Source organism: Aulonocara sp. 'chitande type north' Nkhata Bay, linkage group LG9 (genome assembly GCF_057382095.1).
Source record: "Aulonocara sp. 'chitande type north' Nkhata Bay isolate Kocher_YH1m ecotype deep benthic linkage group LG9, A_spYH_male_GT1.1, whole genome shotgun sequence".
Lineage (NCBI taxonomy): Eukaryota > Metazoa > Chordata > Actinopteri > Cichliformes > Cichlidae > Aulonocara > Aulonocara sp. 'chitande type north' Nkhata Bay.
This window is the reverse complement of record NC_141352.1, coordinates 25,076,692-25,093,140: the sequence shown is the minus strand read 5'-3', so window position 1 is coordinate 25,093,140 and position 16,449 is coordinate 25,076,692. Positions and strand designations below refer to the sequence as shown.

The 16,449-nt window shown below is 40.5% G+C and overlaps 1 protein-coding gene across 5 annotated transcripts in view; it reads right to left on the bottom strand.

The window, feature by feature from the left end:
- The window catches only part of arhgap21a (Rho GTPase activating protein 21a), a 107,078-nt gene that overhangs the window by 35,477 nt on the left and 55,152 nt on the right, over positions 1-16,449 (bottom strand). For all 5 annotated transcript variants that reach the window (XM_086306685.1, XM_086306684.1, XM_086306680.1 and 2 more), the window contains one exon: positions 15,090-15,111. In XM_086306685.1, the coding sequence (XP_086162811.1) occupies positions 15,090-15,111 (22 nt within the window). The remainder of the gene's footprint in view (positions 1-15,089; positions 15,112-16,449) is intronic.

Here is a 16,449-nt window from a genome sequence, read left to right as displayed (position 1 = left end):
TTAATCCTCACAATGACAATACCATTATCTCAACCATGTTAGTTCAGGAAGCTATAATGTCACAGATTTCATATGCAAGCTTTAGGTATACAAAAGTCAGTTTATTACTCTGATGTCAACATTAAATGCACTTCAGAGTTTGACTGAGAGCAGCTGCACGGTTGTTTCTGATCCAGCAGAAGGCAGCAGAGGCTGTAAAATGACTCATCACCCAGGTATAGCGTAAAACTGTTAAGAGCAGCTTTTCACTCTTCATGCTGATATGATGTCATTGAATTACCCGGTGACTAAACAGTTACCAAAACCTTTGCATGCTGACATTGTGGCTCTTCAGCACTCCAAAACAAGCGATGAAAGCTGCACTGATGCATTAGGGCGTGATGTTACAGGCACATTTAAGGACGTGACTGACCCATGCCGTAGCTACAGATGTCAACAAATACTCTCCCCTCCCTCCCCCCTCTCAGTGTGTGTACTAAGCAGGTTCCCCCTCTGCTATTAGCCAACCTCAGCAGGCTCCAGCTCTGCAGCAGAAATTGGATTGTGGAAGTTTCCATGCGCTGCAGCTGGATGAACGGGATTAAATATGGAAAGCTTTGGATAGATTTAATGCTCCCAACTGTCTTAAAGCAGAAACTATTATGTGGATTAATGAAATACATCAGTCCGCCTCAAAATGATTTCAGCTCATCTGAAACACAGATGGACAGCTGAATAACCGCAGTGATTTTTGGCGGGAAAATCTTTCACAAATAACACTTATGAACCAGCTTGCGTCACCCTTTTACGTCACAGTAAAAAGGCATATGACTAAAGCAAACTGTGGCAAAGAAAGCATGTGCAACCTGTAAGGTGCCAGCATAGGTATATACACTATAATGTCAAAGGTACTGAGCCACCTACACTCTACCACCTACCCATGATCTGTTCTACTATGGACACCCATGCCAAGAAGCTCCTGGCATTCAGTTTTGTGCTGCCGGTAATGTCAGAGGAGTTACTGAGTCAGCAGAGCATTGGCAGTTTTTACACACTAGGCCTTTGCACTTGGTGACCTCGCTCTTTAACTTTACCTGGCCTGGCACTTCATAGCTGAGTTGCTGTGGTTTCTTAATACTTCCAGATTGCAATAATACCACTAACAGCTGATTGTGAAATATCTAAGAGGGAAAAACACTCACTAACATACTTGATGCAACATTACCCACTGGTTCACAAAGGTTTGTAAAGGCAGACTGCTTTCATTTTATGCACCAAATGGACTGAAAACATTTAATATGTGTGGCCCAGTACATATAGAGTACAGTGGGGCAAAAAAGTATTTAGTCAGCCACCGATTGTGCAAGTTCCCCCACCTAAAATGATGACAGAGGTCAGTAATTTGCACCAGAGGTACACTTCAACTGTGAGAGACAGAATGTGAAAAAAAAATCCATGAATCCACATGGTAGGATTTGTAAAGAATTTATTCGTAAATCAGGGTGGAAAATAAGTATTTGGTCAATAACAAAAATACAACTCAATACTTTGTAACATAACCTTTGTTGGCAATAACAGAGGTCAAACGTTTACTATAGGTCTTTACCAGGTTTGCACACACAGTAGCTGGTATTTTGGCCCATTCCTCCATGCAGATCTTCTCGAGAGCAGTGATGTTTTGGGGCTGTCGCCGAGCAACACGGACTTTCAACTCCCGCCACAGATTTTCTATGGGGTTGAGGTCTGGAGACTGGCTAGGCCACTCCAGGACTTTCAAATGCTTCTTACGGAGCCACTCCTTTGTTGCCCGGGCAGTGTGTTTTGGATCATTGTCATGTTGGAAGACCCAGCCTCGTTTCATCTTCAAAGTTCTCACTGATGGAAGGAGGTTTTGGCTCAAAATCTCACGATACATGGCCCCATTCATTCTGTCCTTAACACGGATCAGTCGTCCTGTCCCCTTGGCAGAAAAACAGCCCCATAGCATGATGTTTCCACCCCCATGCTTCACAGTAGGTATGGTGTTCTTGGGATGCAACTCAGTATTCTTCTTCCTCCAAACACGACGAGTTGAGTTTATACCAAAAAGTTCTACTTTGGTTTCATCTGACCACATGACATTCTCCCAATCCTCTGCTGTATCATCCATGTGCTCTCTGGCAAACTTCAGACGGGCCTGGACATGCACTGGCTTCAGCAGCGGAACACGTCTGGCACTGCGGGATTTGATTCCCTGCCGTTGTAGTGTGTTACTGATGGTGACCTTTGTTACTTTGGTCCCAGCTCTCTGCAGGTCATTCACCAGGTCCCCCCGTGTGGTTCTGGGATCTTTGCTCACCGTTCTCATGATCATTTTGACCCCACGGGATGAGATCTTGCGTGGAGCCCCAGATCGAGGGAGATTATCAGTGGTCTTGTATGTCTTCCATTTTCTGATGATTGCTCCCACAGTTGATTTTTTCACACCAAGCTGCTTGCCTATTGTAGATTCACTCTTCCCAGTCTGGTGCAGGTCTACAATACTTTTCCTGGTGTCCTTCGAAAGCTCTTTGGTCTTGGCCATGGCGGAGTTTGGAGTGTGACTGTTTGAGGCTGTGGACAGGTGTCTTTTATACAGATGATGAGTTCAAACAGGTGCCATTCATACAGGTAACGAGTGGGGGACAGAAAAGCTTCTTACAGAAGACGTTACAGGTCTGTGAGAGCCAGAGATTTTCCTTGTTTGAGGTGACCAAATACTTATTTTCCACCCTGATTTACGAATAAATTCTTTACAAATCCTACCATGTGAATTCATGGATTTTTTTTTCACATTCTGTCTCTCACAGTTGAAGTGTACCTCTGGTGCAAATTACTGACCTCTGTCATCATTTTAAGTGGGGGAACTTGCACAATCAGTGGCTGACTAAATACTTTTTTGCCCCACTGTATATAAACCACAGACTGTATATAAAAGATGGGATTAGAAGCCATATCATCACCTATTAATTTCTATAATCCTAGATATAATCCTACATAGGTGGTTGGATTAAACTATAATTGGGTGAGATATCAAATCAGTCTGAATCCTAAAGCAGCCACGCTTTAAGATACTATATAACTGAAATGGTTGACCTGCTAAAAAGAAAAATACTACTTATAGACAAAAGATCTATAACAGGCAATAAACATGTTTATTTTATCTTTAAAAATGAGAATTTTACAGTTGACTCTGTGGTGGAGCCAGCCTCAAGCAGCCATTAGACGAAATGCCTTTAAAAATGACTTCAGGTATTCTGTTTATCCATGTAAAGGCAAGGGAAAACATCGAATGGGATGAGCTCATTTGCTTGAAAAAAGGTCCTTAAATGACTAATCCATTACTAACATATTATTATTTTGACTTGTTTAGAGAAGCAATTCTTTCAGATGTACTTTTGGTTCCACAAATGTAAAACTGAAACGCAATGTTGACACATCTTAATCCATTCAAACCCGAGACAGCTTCTTATCAAGGCCTTTTGGCACTGTTCAAATAGTCTCCAAATACCAAATACCATGCATTTTTGTTCATTTCCTCCATAACTGAAACAAAGTCAGAGAGAAGAGGAAAGCAGACATACGTGCATAGACATGCGTTCAGTCTGTTTTTTCTGTTGTTTTCAGTTTGAATCAGTTTTATCAGGTAATTCACTTGACTTTTTGAACCTAGATTTAAATGCTTAATGGATGCTGCAAATTAGCTCCAGCTAGATGCTTTGTATTCATTACGTCTGTATTACGGCTTGCACATATGCAGCAGTATTTATCTGTATTTCTTCCTTTGTATTTATGTTCCAATCTAGAATTTTACAGTCAAAGGCTTCAGCACTACTTCCTGACTTCAACAAGCTTGTGTCTGGCTCAGGTCCCTGGCTGCACAGCTGGGCCTGGTTGCGTGGGCCAGCTCCCCGCCCCCTCGTTGTTTTGGGTTAGATAATGTTATTCTACAGAGGGCTGGGCCCGCTGCCCACTCCCTGGATTAACCCTGGCGTAATGCCTCTCTGTCCATCTCGCTGTTCTCTACCACTTGTGTCACTCGTGCATTTGTAAGCATTTCAAATACTAATAAGAAGGTCTGTGCTGGAGTTTAGATGGTTATCTATGACAGGTCCGCTCCATTGGGGAAATATCAAAATGGGAGGTGCCTGACCCTGACACAAGGCAGTCCCCCCATAGTGCAGGAAGGTCAAAGCACAAGTACACTGCACATAAATCCATAAACTCTAACTTCCTCGAAAAGCAGAGCTTGTTTTAAGGCCAAACATGCGCTCAAAGAAACTGAATTGCTTCAAGGCAGAAGATCATGAAAATAAATACTGTAATTCTGCCCTTCCTTCTTCAGTTTCCATAAAGAAACAACGTACACAGTTCACACAAGCCAGTCCAAAGACAACTCTACTGTGAAAGCCTAAACTCTGCTGAAACACCTGTGTACCCGAGCCCCGACCTCTCTGAAACACTGAACAAACCCACATCCTTACAAACTGCATCAACAATGATGCGGCGACTTGTAGCTGCCGACATCAGACGGGCCAGTCTTATTTCACTAAACACTGGTTTTTGTTAACAGCCACACAGCTTTCTGACAGTAACATAAACACACGCTGGAGCAGGGCATGTCAATACATCTTGAAACCCCTGTCATCACCATTCGAGTTAACTCAGGAGTGAGTCAGCTGTGTTTGTGGCACCTCTACACAGGCCAGAGTGTTGCTGTATTTTTGAGGCCAGTGGTGAAAACTGTTAAGGTTTCGAATGTTGACTGAAGTTGTGGCTTGTCAGGAGCAAACAAGCTGTGATTGGTCAGCTTCTAATTCCAGTTACACAGAGTTAGAGTTGTTGTCATCAATGATGATGTCTCAAGATCAATTTCTACTTCTGCCTTTAATCCATGTAAATGCAAGTGTCTGACGCTGTTGCAAGTATTTATACTTGTATCCATACGCCTGAACTTTTATGCAATTTTGCCAAGACACTAGTTGGCGAAGGGAGTTTCTCTCTGTAAATCTAAAACGGAAAGTTTTCACATAAATATTAATCAAAACCTAAAATGTAGACATCTCAAAAGGGACCTACTGTATTTACTATATAAAAGTAATAACATTCTCTTCTGTTCATTTCACTGGAAATCTAATTTGTAATAAAGAAACTGCACCTCTTCAACATATGAATAATGAAGACTGACCACATGCTATTGGTTGAGCAAGAAAAACAGCATTTATGCGCCCTGAAGTACCATGTTTTCATCAAACAGATTCTAAAATACCTCAAATACAAATTCCTGGTAAATTTGGCCACCACATACAATGCTACTATTATTCACAATCCAAGTAATGATATCATCAACACAATATGTAGTAAGAAATGTAACCTAATATGTATGTGTAACACCCAGCAGGGCTGGATTCCTGCAGTTCCGGGATCATTAGAATATAAGTTACTTCCAGGACTCCAGCATTCCTAACCTGGGACACACGCCGAGGTAGAAACACATGCCTAACAGTACTGTGTGCATATGTCCACTCATCACATCAGATTTACACACAAACATGTCTGGTGTTTTTTCTCACCAGGGCAGGAAGGTGGTGGAGTACTTTCCATCACTTTTTTTCTAAGAATCACACATACCACAATCCACTGAGGGGAAAGCGGATATGTATTGACATTACACTGACATGCACAGCAAAAAGAAAAAAAATCAGTATTTTGTTTTCTTTCTGTGAAACAAGCCAAACTATCCACCAGGGGAGTTCAAGTTCAAGTGAGGGAACAAGTGACAAACATCTGGAGGCACATGGGGTAATTTTAGTCTAAAATGTTGTCTCGGGTCTCTTGGAAAATGAGCTAAACCTGTCCCCTTAACACTAATTTTCCACTTGCAACTCAACAACAGTAACCAGGCCTGTCGAGCTTCTAATTACTTCACACATGTTGAAGCTGCATTCATGGGTCTGTACTGTGAATTATTGCTTTCGTTGCCTTTTCGTAACCAAAATACCAAATCAAATATCGAAGGAGTGGCAAAGCCCAAGAAATGTGCTATTCGCGTTGGCTGTTAATTGTTCTTTTCACATGAACGTGCAATTTTGTAGGTGGATTACGGTGTAATCTATGCTTGAGTCATTCAGTTTAATAATACTTTTTGTCCATTTAGGTGTAGTTAATTTTATCTTACCATCACAGCTTTATAATAACTGAAGCTGTTTTGAAATTCATCCACTTAGAATGAATTTCAAAACAGCTTCAGCTTTGAAATTCCTGCTCAGTGTCGTGCTCCTTTCAAACACATGCCAAGCAAACTGATCACACCGTGCACATTTTGTACAAAGGGCAGGTGTTACTCATGGAGCACCGTGACATCAAACCTACTGATTTACTTGTCATGTGGGTTGAAATGTGACATTTTCATATACTTTATTACCTCTTGAGGTGAGTTTGGCTGTAGTTACCAGTGTGAAATAGTTAGTAGTTTGTAAAATTCAGCTTTTAAAGTATCTTATTTAATTCTGTTTGTGAGGCAACCAATGTACTGATGTTTTTAAGGGGGTTTGTTTTGTTTTTGTATTTCCCTTTTCTGTGGATTTTTTTTTTCATTTGACTCAGAGCCATCTGGTCAGATGATTTTGCCTGGGTTGTTTAATGTTTGCATCACTTTTTACGCACAACGATGTAAGTAATGGGGGGATTTATATTTTTGCATTAAATCTAATCTTTCCTACATCACAACTTATGCCATAACCTATTGTGAATGTAGCATAATCTCATGTCACTTCAGCCTACAACAACTGTGATTGGCCAGTCTAGTTGCACTGGTGCATTTCCGGCTAGCTCTCCTTCTGCTGCCACTTTTCAAGCTGACTGAAAGAGAGAAGATCAACCTGATGAGCCAAACCTCATTGGCAACTTAAGTTGCAATGGCAAAGTTGCAGAGGAATGCTCGACATACCGCGCGCAAAGCTAAGGGTCTCCCACAAGCAAGGACCTTAGCCACGTGCGTACGCAATGTAGCAGGCTTTACATAGCTTCACCCAGAAGTCCTAAATAGGCTTAAGCAGCCATCAAGTGCATATTTAAGAGTTGTTTTTACAAAATACTGACTTTAGAACCAGTCAAACAAGAACATTTATAACTTCCCTCACTCACTATATCTGCAACCGACAATTGTTGTTTCAGGAAAAGTGATGTTTGCCAGGTAGAAGTGATTAGCCTGTAGACCAATTGCTCTGTGTGTTCTCTGTTGCAACAGAAAGCTAGACAGTCACAGCAAAGATCTATTTACAGTAGTATGTTGAATCGTTGCAGAGCTGACATAATGCAGTAAGTGATGTTCGTTGTTTGCATTTATAATTGAGCACTGGTGGGTCTGCATTGCTCTATCATCACAAGTGAAACCAGGCTGTTTATATTGGACCTGGACCTGATAAATCAGTTGGGGGAGTTGGCGTTGGGGGTGGGGTGATACTTCAGTACATGTATTTTCACAGCTAAGAAAACAACCAAACAGCATAAGTCCACACAGGCAGACTAATGGTTATTGCATTAGCACTGTGAACTAGCTAGATACAATTACAAAGCTTTGCATTTCAGTTTACAGAGGCTCTCCATGGGAGTCTTCAATAACATATTATGATGGATAAAAAATAAATTTGTGGCTGGCCAACAAACAACATTTTTAAGAATAAAGACTTACATTTAAATTTGTATTAAAAAAATAGAAACATTTCTGAAAGGTAAAAACAAATTCTTGAGACAAAAAGGCAAATTACAAGAAAATCTTGTTTTTAGAACCTTTTTTCCTATTAGATTTCCCAGCTTTTATACTCAAAATATCTAATATGTTCAACCATCGATCCAATCTCTTCTGGTTATCCAGTTCAGGGTTGTGAGGGGCTGGAGCCCTACCCCGGTGCAAGAGGTGAGGTACACCCTGGACAGCTCACCAGCCTGTCACAGGGCTAACACACACAGACAGGCAACCATTCATGTTCGACAATTAAGAATCATCCTGATAATTAATGTCACATTTTCAGTTTGAGTGGGTGTATGAGCTAAATAATACCGATAATATGTTAGATTTACCATTACTCATACATGCCTGTGGAGTCGGTGCAGAAAAACACTGATTGAGAGCTCAATGGGGTGAAAGAAGGACATGACAGGAAAACTATTTGTAAGAAACTAGAGTTGCAGAGGAAAGAAGTCACTATGGGAATTGAGAAAACAGAGAAAGAAAGGGAAAGAGCAATCAAAAGAAAGGCAGTATGAGAAGCAAAAAGAGGGAGAAAAGATTAAACTTTGGATGTAGCTTTGTTAAAAAAGGTGGGGCATCAAAAAGCCCACTGGAGAATACAGGGGAATTCTGTTTGCTTGTGCTGCATTACATTCCCTCTGCAGAATTTATGGGAACAATCTGAAATTTGACTTTTAAAATAAAGCTGCAGAGAAAATAAAGCTGCAGAGAAAAGAGTTTCACATTGAATGAAAAACAAATATTTGAACAGATGGAGAAATTTTTGTGTTGCTTCTCTCGCTGTGTAGTTTCATAAGCATTGCACACTACGCCTCATTCAGATTTCACCCTTCAACAGCTCGCTAAAACACACAACTGAAGAGAAAAGACATACAGGAAAGGGAGAGACAGGCAGAAGAGGGAGGGAAGAAGAGAGGAAGTGAGATAGAGAGGACGATTTGGGATAACAGCCGCTTGGTATGTACACAACCGCTGTGAAGGGAAATAAACACATCCACATTTGAGACAGGCACAGTAAGGAATATCCATGTTGTTTTTATGTCTCTGTACGTCAGGGTTTACGTATCTCTAAATCTACATCAGCGTATGTTTCTGCTTTCTAGAAGTTTGAAGTGTTTCCAGCGGCAACACCCAGCTAGTCGACATGCGGTCAGCTCCCCCCCTCCCTCCTCCACTAAACACCAATAGACTCATCACACGCCCTGGCCCGGAATCAAGCAAATAAACTCCAGTGCAGCGCGATGGGGAGGCCGCAGTGAACCTCGCAGACCTGACTCGAGCTGAATGCAACTTTTTTTCATTCTATCTTTTTTTTTTTTCTCGAAACATTAAAACAACCAAGCACATGGGACGGATTATCTGTCTGGGTTTCACATGGTTTTTCGATGATGCTATGAGTGTTTTTGAGCGTATGTCGTTTGCTATGATAGTGATCAGTGGTTGTCACATAGCAACATCCACAATTTGAACACATCAGTGAGTAATAATTCCAAAGCCGAATGTTTAGAAGCACAAACACATGCCAAAGTCTTTTATTGCACTCATCCTTCTTAGTTCTCTGCCGCATGCTATTTTATGACATACAGCAAATAACAGATTATTAGGAAATTGAGGAAACATCTCCTTCTGGAAAAGACTGTGTAATATTTTGTAGGATCAAAAGCTAAAATATATAGATGTCATTTAGTGACTCATTTCAGCATTTTATTTATTTCTTTTTGTCAAAGAAAGCCAAGCCATCCACGACTGACTTAAACAGTGGACAATGCCCTCTACTTTATTTTAAAGGGTTGCTTTTAAAATAAACTCAGGTGTGATGTCACTACCAAGTTCCGGCATCCAAGTTCCGAGATATCTGGAATGTGGCGTCAGTCGTTTACCAGGTCCCAAATACAACATTGATATAATCGAGCTGCTAACTGAGGTTACAGAGCATAAGGCCTCAATAATAATAACAATAATAATACATTTTATTTAAAAATCGCGCCTTTGAAAGCACCCAAGGACACTGTACAACAAATAAAAACACAAAAACTGGAAATATACACAATAATAAGAATAACAGATACAAGTTAGGAGCATACAGAGGTTTAAACATAAGCAATTTTAAACAGATGAGTTTTGAGGGTGGACTTAAAAAGAGGGAATGAACTAATATTTCTGAGGTCAGGGGGTAAGGAATTCCAAAGTCGAGGGGCAGAGCAACTAAAAGCCCCGCCCCCCATTGTAATCAGACGAGCAGAAGGAGAGAAAGAGAAGATGAAGATCTGAGGCACCGGGATGGGAAGTTCATCTGTACTAAATCAGAGAGGTATGGTGGAGAGAGAGAATGAATAGCCTTAAATGTATAAAGGATTCTTTTAAAATGGATGCGAAATTTAACCAGGAGCCAGTGTAGCTGCTTCAGGATTGGGGAGATGTGGTGGGTAGAGGAAGTTCTAGTAATAATACGGGCGGCAGAGTTCTGGACACGTTGGAGCTTGTTAATGGATTTTTGTGTAAGGCCAAATAATAGTGAGTTACGGTAATCAATTCGAGACATAACAAGATTATGGACGAGAATGGCAGTGGCATGAGGAGTGAGGAAAGGGCGGAGGCGATTGATTTTACGGAGTTGAAAATATGCTGCACGTGTGACATTATTGATATGTGAATTAAAGGATAATGTGCTATCGAGAATGACACCCAAGCAGAGATGGGCAGTAACGCGTTACTTGTAACGCATTACTGTAATCTGATTACTTTTTTCAAGTAACGAGTAAAGTAAGGGATTACTATTGCAAAAACGGTAATTAGATTACCGTTACTTTCCCGTAGGAACGCTGCATTACTGCGTTACTAAAACCGTGATTTTTTTGCGAGAATGTCTCACGACAGTGAGGTAAGCGAGTGCGCCGTTAGTGACAACAGCTGTGTGCAGATCAACAATGGATCATATATCGATTGTGGGAGAGAGCATGAGCGTGCAGCGTTTAAAGCGTGGAAGTACTGACCTTACTTTGATTCCATAAAAAGTGACAAAAACATTAGTGTCCATTGTGCGTGGGAAGAAAACTTCTTTTTACAGGGAAAAAAAACCCCTAAACAAGCACCGAGTGCGCTACCACGTAATGGGAAATTCACAGAGAAACTCGCGGCTTCTTCAACTGACCGCGGCACACCTGCACCAGGGTAAACCTCCGCCTACCCCAGTCCTGCTTTACAGGTGAAAATAGAGCATAAGGACCGCTGAGTCTTTGACTTTATTTATTTTCTGCTGTGTTTTACTTGCATCTATTTGAAAGACTGAATGTAAACACAAAAAATATTTTATTTTATGTGCTGGAATGTGCAGAAAATAGGTTTAAATGTTAAACTAATTTATTCAAGTCAGAGAATGTTGCATATAATTACATTTTTGCTTGATGCATAAAGTTAAAAGATTAAAACTGATAAAACAAGTTTTAAAAAAAAGATACTTTTCCATTTGATTACATTTTGTATGATGGATTGTGCAGAAAAAGTAGAATTGGGCTGAAAGATCTATCGCTTTATCACCTATTCAGGTTGTAAATCGTGTTTTTAAAAAGTAACTAAGTAACTAAGTAATTAATTACTTTTGAAAATAAGTAATCAGTAAAGTAACAGGATTACTTTTTTGGGGAAGTAATCAGTAATTAGTTACTGATTACTTTTTTCAAGTAACTTGACCAACACTGCACCCAAGCTTTTCACAGAGGGAGAGATAGGGACCAACGAATTATTGATAGTGAGAGAGAAATCGTTAATTCTGGATAGCAATCGTTTAGTGCCGACCAGGAGAAGTTCTGATTTATTGCTGTTGAGTTTAAGGAAGTTGGAGGAGAACCAGGAATTGAGTTCAGCTAAGCAGAGGGTGAGGGAGGGTGGAGGAAGAGTAGAATCGGGTTTGGTAGAGAGGTAAAGCTGGGTGCCATCGGCATAGCAGTGGAACTGAATGTTATATTTACAAAAAATGTGTCCGAGTGGAAGAAGGTAAATCGTGAAAAGGAGGGGCCCGAGGACAGATCCCTGGGGCACCCCAGTAGATAAAGGAGAAGGCTGAGAAGTGAAGGGTTTTAATTGAATGAACTGAGTGCGGTCAGACAGGTATGATTTAAACCAGGCTAATGGAGTATGAGAGAGACCAAGAGAAGCTAATCTGCTAAGAAGAATGGGATGAGATATGGTGTCAAAGGCTGCACTCAAGGAGAATAAGGATGGAGAGGAGACCAGAATCAGCTGCCATAAGAAGATCGTTTGTTATTTTTATAAGAGCAGTTTTAATCCCACAAGCCTACAGACTGGTTGGTGACAACCTGGTCGCTAGGGAAAAATGTATAATCTGGATGCTTCCTGGACCCTGTTGAAAACATTGCTGTGAGTGCTGCGAGAAATGATCAAGTGTGCCATGGAAGAGTATCTGGTTCCACCTGATTCGTATTCTAAGCGATTGGCGAGAGTAACGGGCAAAACAATTATATTGCCTTCCACTAGAGGGCAGTACAACTACCTGCTCTAATTAAATGGGTTGTCAAATGCCAGTAACACAGAAGAAGAGGAAGAAGAAATTACATAATGGTCATGCTTTTATGAGATGACACAGCGCATAATAGCAACAGATAAATATTTGAAATGAAAAAGTAGTCAATCTGGCCTGGGCCCTGGAGAAAATTCCCACCCAGATGAAGGCCCTAGCATGAGTAGTGGTCAGAAAAAAGCTCAAAAAGGTACCGCTGTCTGGTGCGTGGGTAAAATTATCAATATGCTTTTTGTGACATTTTTGTTTGGTAATTTTTCTAATGTGAAATATGTGCCGTGGCTCCAAAAGGTTGGGAACCACTGCATTAACCAGTTTCTAGGCCTATGTGACTGGGACGTAAAAGGACATTTAGTTGCAGATGGAGTACATCTGTGGGACAAGAGACTAACTGGGGGCTAACTGTTCATTATAAAACTCAATTGGAGATGGTTTACCAGACCAGTTCTTTACAAAGACTGAGAAATGCAAGAAATCTAATTTATCAGTACAGTATTTAGCGTCATAGCAAAGTCTGTGGCATTTTAAATATTTTTTTATCCAAACAGTAATATTCAATTGTAGACTAATAAGACCTTACATTTTGAGACTCCACAGACATCCTGATGGGGAGACTGTTATTAGCAAAAAAACTAGACTAGTGTAGACGTTCAACATTACAGCTTATTACGAAACTAACTAAAGTTAGAATTTAACATAATTTTTAAAGCCTAGTTTTTGCTAAATGACTTTTTTTTTCCACCCACGTGTAAAATTTAAACAAGCTTCTGATACAAACAGTCCCAACAACTCTGCATTTGAGAGGAAGTCGTTACAATAAATTTGAGTCCTGTTGTCCACACCAGTATAGTGTTCAGCGTCTTGCCTCAACATAGAGTATCTGGTGACACACATAACCAACCCTATAATTAACTGCCGGTCTCCTCCACCATTTGAACACAGTCAGCTTTTATCATTCAAATATCTAGCTCCATGTCGAGAAGCAATTTCTCAGTCAGCTTAAAAGCGTTTTACCTTTGCTTCTTTCATCTTATTCAGCTTCTTACTGGCTCTAAAACAGGACCATCAAAGGCTGCTCTGTCTGTCACGATAGCGAGAAGTGTTTAAACACGTCAACAAGAAATCAAATCCACAAACAAACACAAGCATGCGGCAGCTTCAAAAAACACTTTCAGATTGGTGCATTACAATGATTGCTGTTCATCAAATCAATGTCAGACCTCGGATAGAAACACATAATAGGCAATTTCTACTACTATTCCTACAACTGGTAATAATAGTAATAATAATAATAAGAAGAAATTGCCTTTAAGTTTGTAACTACAGTCTAAGAACCCACAACATCAATATTTTATAAGTCATTATGTGCTTATTGTAGAGGCCTCACAGGGAGGTCCCTGATGTCCCTGATATCATACATCTAGGACCCTTCAGCATCATCAACACTGCCCTCTGAGACACAAAAAGGAATTTAGTATGAGGAGCTAAGAGGCTTCCTGCTCAGCAGGAGAGAGGCTCTCAAGACCAGAATCATTATTCTTCATCTAGTGAGTTTTAACAGGAATTGCTCTAATGCACTTGAGCTAAATTCACACAAAGAAATTAAAGTTCATAAACTATAATACTGCCATGCAAAGAATGTGCAGACACTTACTCCCTAAGGGGTTTCCTTTTGCCAAAGCGAAGACCCCACGTGCGTGTTAAATACTTGGAGGCCTGCTTTAAATGAGGATGGATAAGCATGTAGTGGTTAAACTGGGTAGGGAGGGGGTAGCATGAGGAATGTGACACCACGAGCAAAGAGAGATGATGAAGGTCGCTTGCAGGAATCTCACAATTTCCCACTGAGAGGCATTTAAGAGTCATATTTATAAAAAGCCTAACCCTGGATTTTTCACTTTCTCTTTCCGCTCATGCCTTAATGGTTTACTGAAACACGTCTGGCAAGGCTTTAGGGTCACTGCAAGCTAAACAAACATCTAATTGTGGTTATCTTCTCAAATTTCCATGTTTACTTCAGTTTAAAAATACACAACTTTGTTTTTAAAAGGAAATCTTAGATGAGTAAATACAGAAGACTAAATAAACTGATGTCTTAGAAAAACACAGATATGTGCAGCAATAAAAATGCTTTGGATTATTTCTTTAAGAGTGCGCTGTAGCTGTCCTGTCTGTGTGTAACAATAGGAGTCCATGTAAACAAGCATTGTGTTTCTATATACAGACAAGGCCTGCTTAGGAAGGCTTTTGATGAAGAGCAGCAGAGCGACCCTCCTGCATTCATGCTGGGCTGCAGACGTGAGCAGCATACTGAGGGACTGGAATGACAAGCCGGATGCTCCAAGGAATGCTGAGGCCTTGCCAAGCCAACGGCACATGCAGCTCTGACTGCCCCTCTAAAGAGTGAGGGCTTGAAATGCAAAAGTGCAGCACAAAGCCACCCTACTGCCACACAGCGTGCAGGAAAGACACCTTCGCCTTTAACGTGTTGTTTTTCTAAATGTTTTACAACCACTCCTGGGTGAAAACTGTGCTTTTATAAGGCACTCAATGAGATTCAACTCCTAGTGTTAATGTGATGCTCTAACAAAGACTTGAAAATGCATTAATTCTATCCACGCAAAGCAAGAACACATTAGAGTAATGGACTGTCAATCCTAATTAGATAATCATTCAAGGGGGCTTGTGATGGAGAGCTGCAAGGAAATGGTTTGTGTGCATCTCCCTCATGCAACACCTGAGGTCCAGCTCACAGTGCACATCTAATGCATGCAGAATTTGATAATATACTCTCTGACTTACCTCTGCTGCCATTTTCTTCATCCTGGTAGAGGAAAGAAAAAAGAGAAAATAAGCATCAGCATTTTCCTCTGTTGATTATTTCTTAATATTCTTTTATATTGGCATATATCTCCACTGCATTTCATTCGGAGAAGCCAAGAAAGACTCTGTAAACACAAATGCAGATCATTTCTCATGTCAATCATCAATACCCATCCTATGCTAAATATTAGCCTATATCTAATATGCTAATATGCTTTCGTGAGAATTCAGCTTATAAATACAGTTTTGTGTAATGAAGCACAGAGCTGAATACCACCATACGATGGTGCCTTTTTGTTTTTGTTCTGTGATGCTAAAATGGAAATGTGTACACAGACATCATGTGGGTTGTGGGGAACGCAAGTGTAGCATCAAACTGTGGTTGTTGGACTTATAGCAGGTGCTCGGAAAACTTCAACGTATCACCACACCCCATGTTTACTCACAAACGTTTCCAAAAATGAAAGTAACAAAAATGAACTACTTGTGAAGCACAAAAACGCTGGCAAATCTTACTATGATAGACTCAAGAGCTGAGAAACCAAAGTAAGCGTGCAGGTACGTCTTACGCTGTGTGCACGGTCGAAGCATTTCCTTTTCTGAAGTTTTAGGTGAGGGACTACAGTGATTGCCAATGAAAGTGAAGATTACAACAACAATCTCTTAAACAGTTTAGACTAAAGGAAACACATTTCATAGCCATGCTTGTGTTTTTCCACTTATTTAACACATAAAACTGTTATTTCCTTCAGAGCCCACACACTTCTGCTTTAATCCACCTCCGCTCTGTGACACACATGTTCTGCATGTACCCTCTAAGTCACCCTGCTCTCCCAAGGCTTTGCTTAAGACGGCCTGACCCTCTTCAAACTAACTCCAATATCCTCACATTGCGATTAGTCAAGAACTCGAATCCAAGACTCTAAAAGTAATTACAATGAGAAGAAGTGATGGATGTACAGGCATGAGCTCCTTTTTAACTGTCCTCTTGTCGGCTAAGGTTATATAATAGAAGAGCTCATTATGGTCAAATGTAATGTTTCATTCTGAATGCTTTTTCACTGAGCTAAAAGGAAGCGAAATCTTGCGAAACAGCTTGTAATTCTTTACACCAACATAACTAAAAGAACAGAGAGAAAAGTGCTAATTGCCAAGTGTGGGAGACGACATTAGTGCCTCGAGTTTTCTTTCTAATGCCAGCTCCATATTGAAAATGTTACAGCAAGATCACAGAAAAAACAAGTAGACCCAGACTGGACTTGAAAGTGCCCGAAACAACACTGTGATACCCAAGAAGACCTCTGGGAGAATCTGTCTATCTCTCTGGTTTCATAAAAGT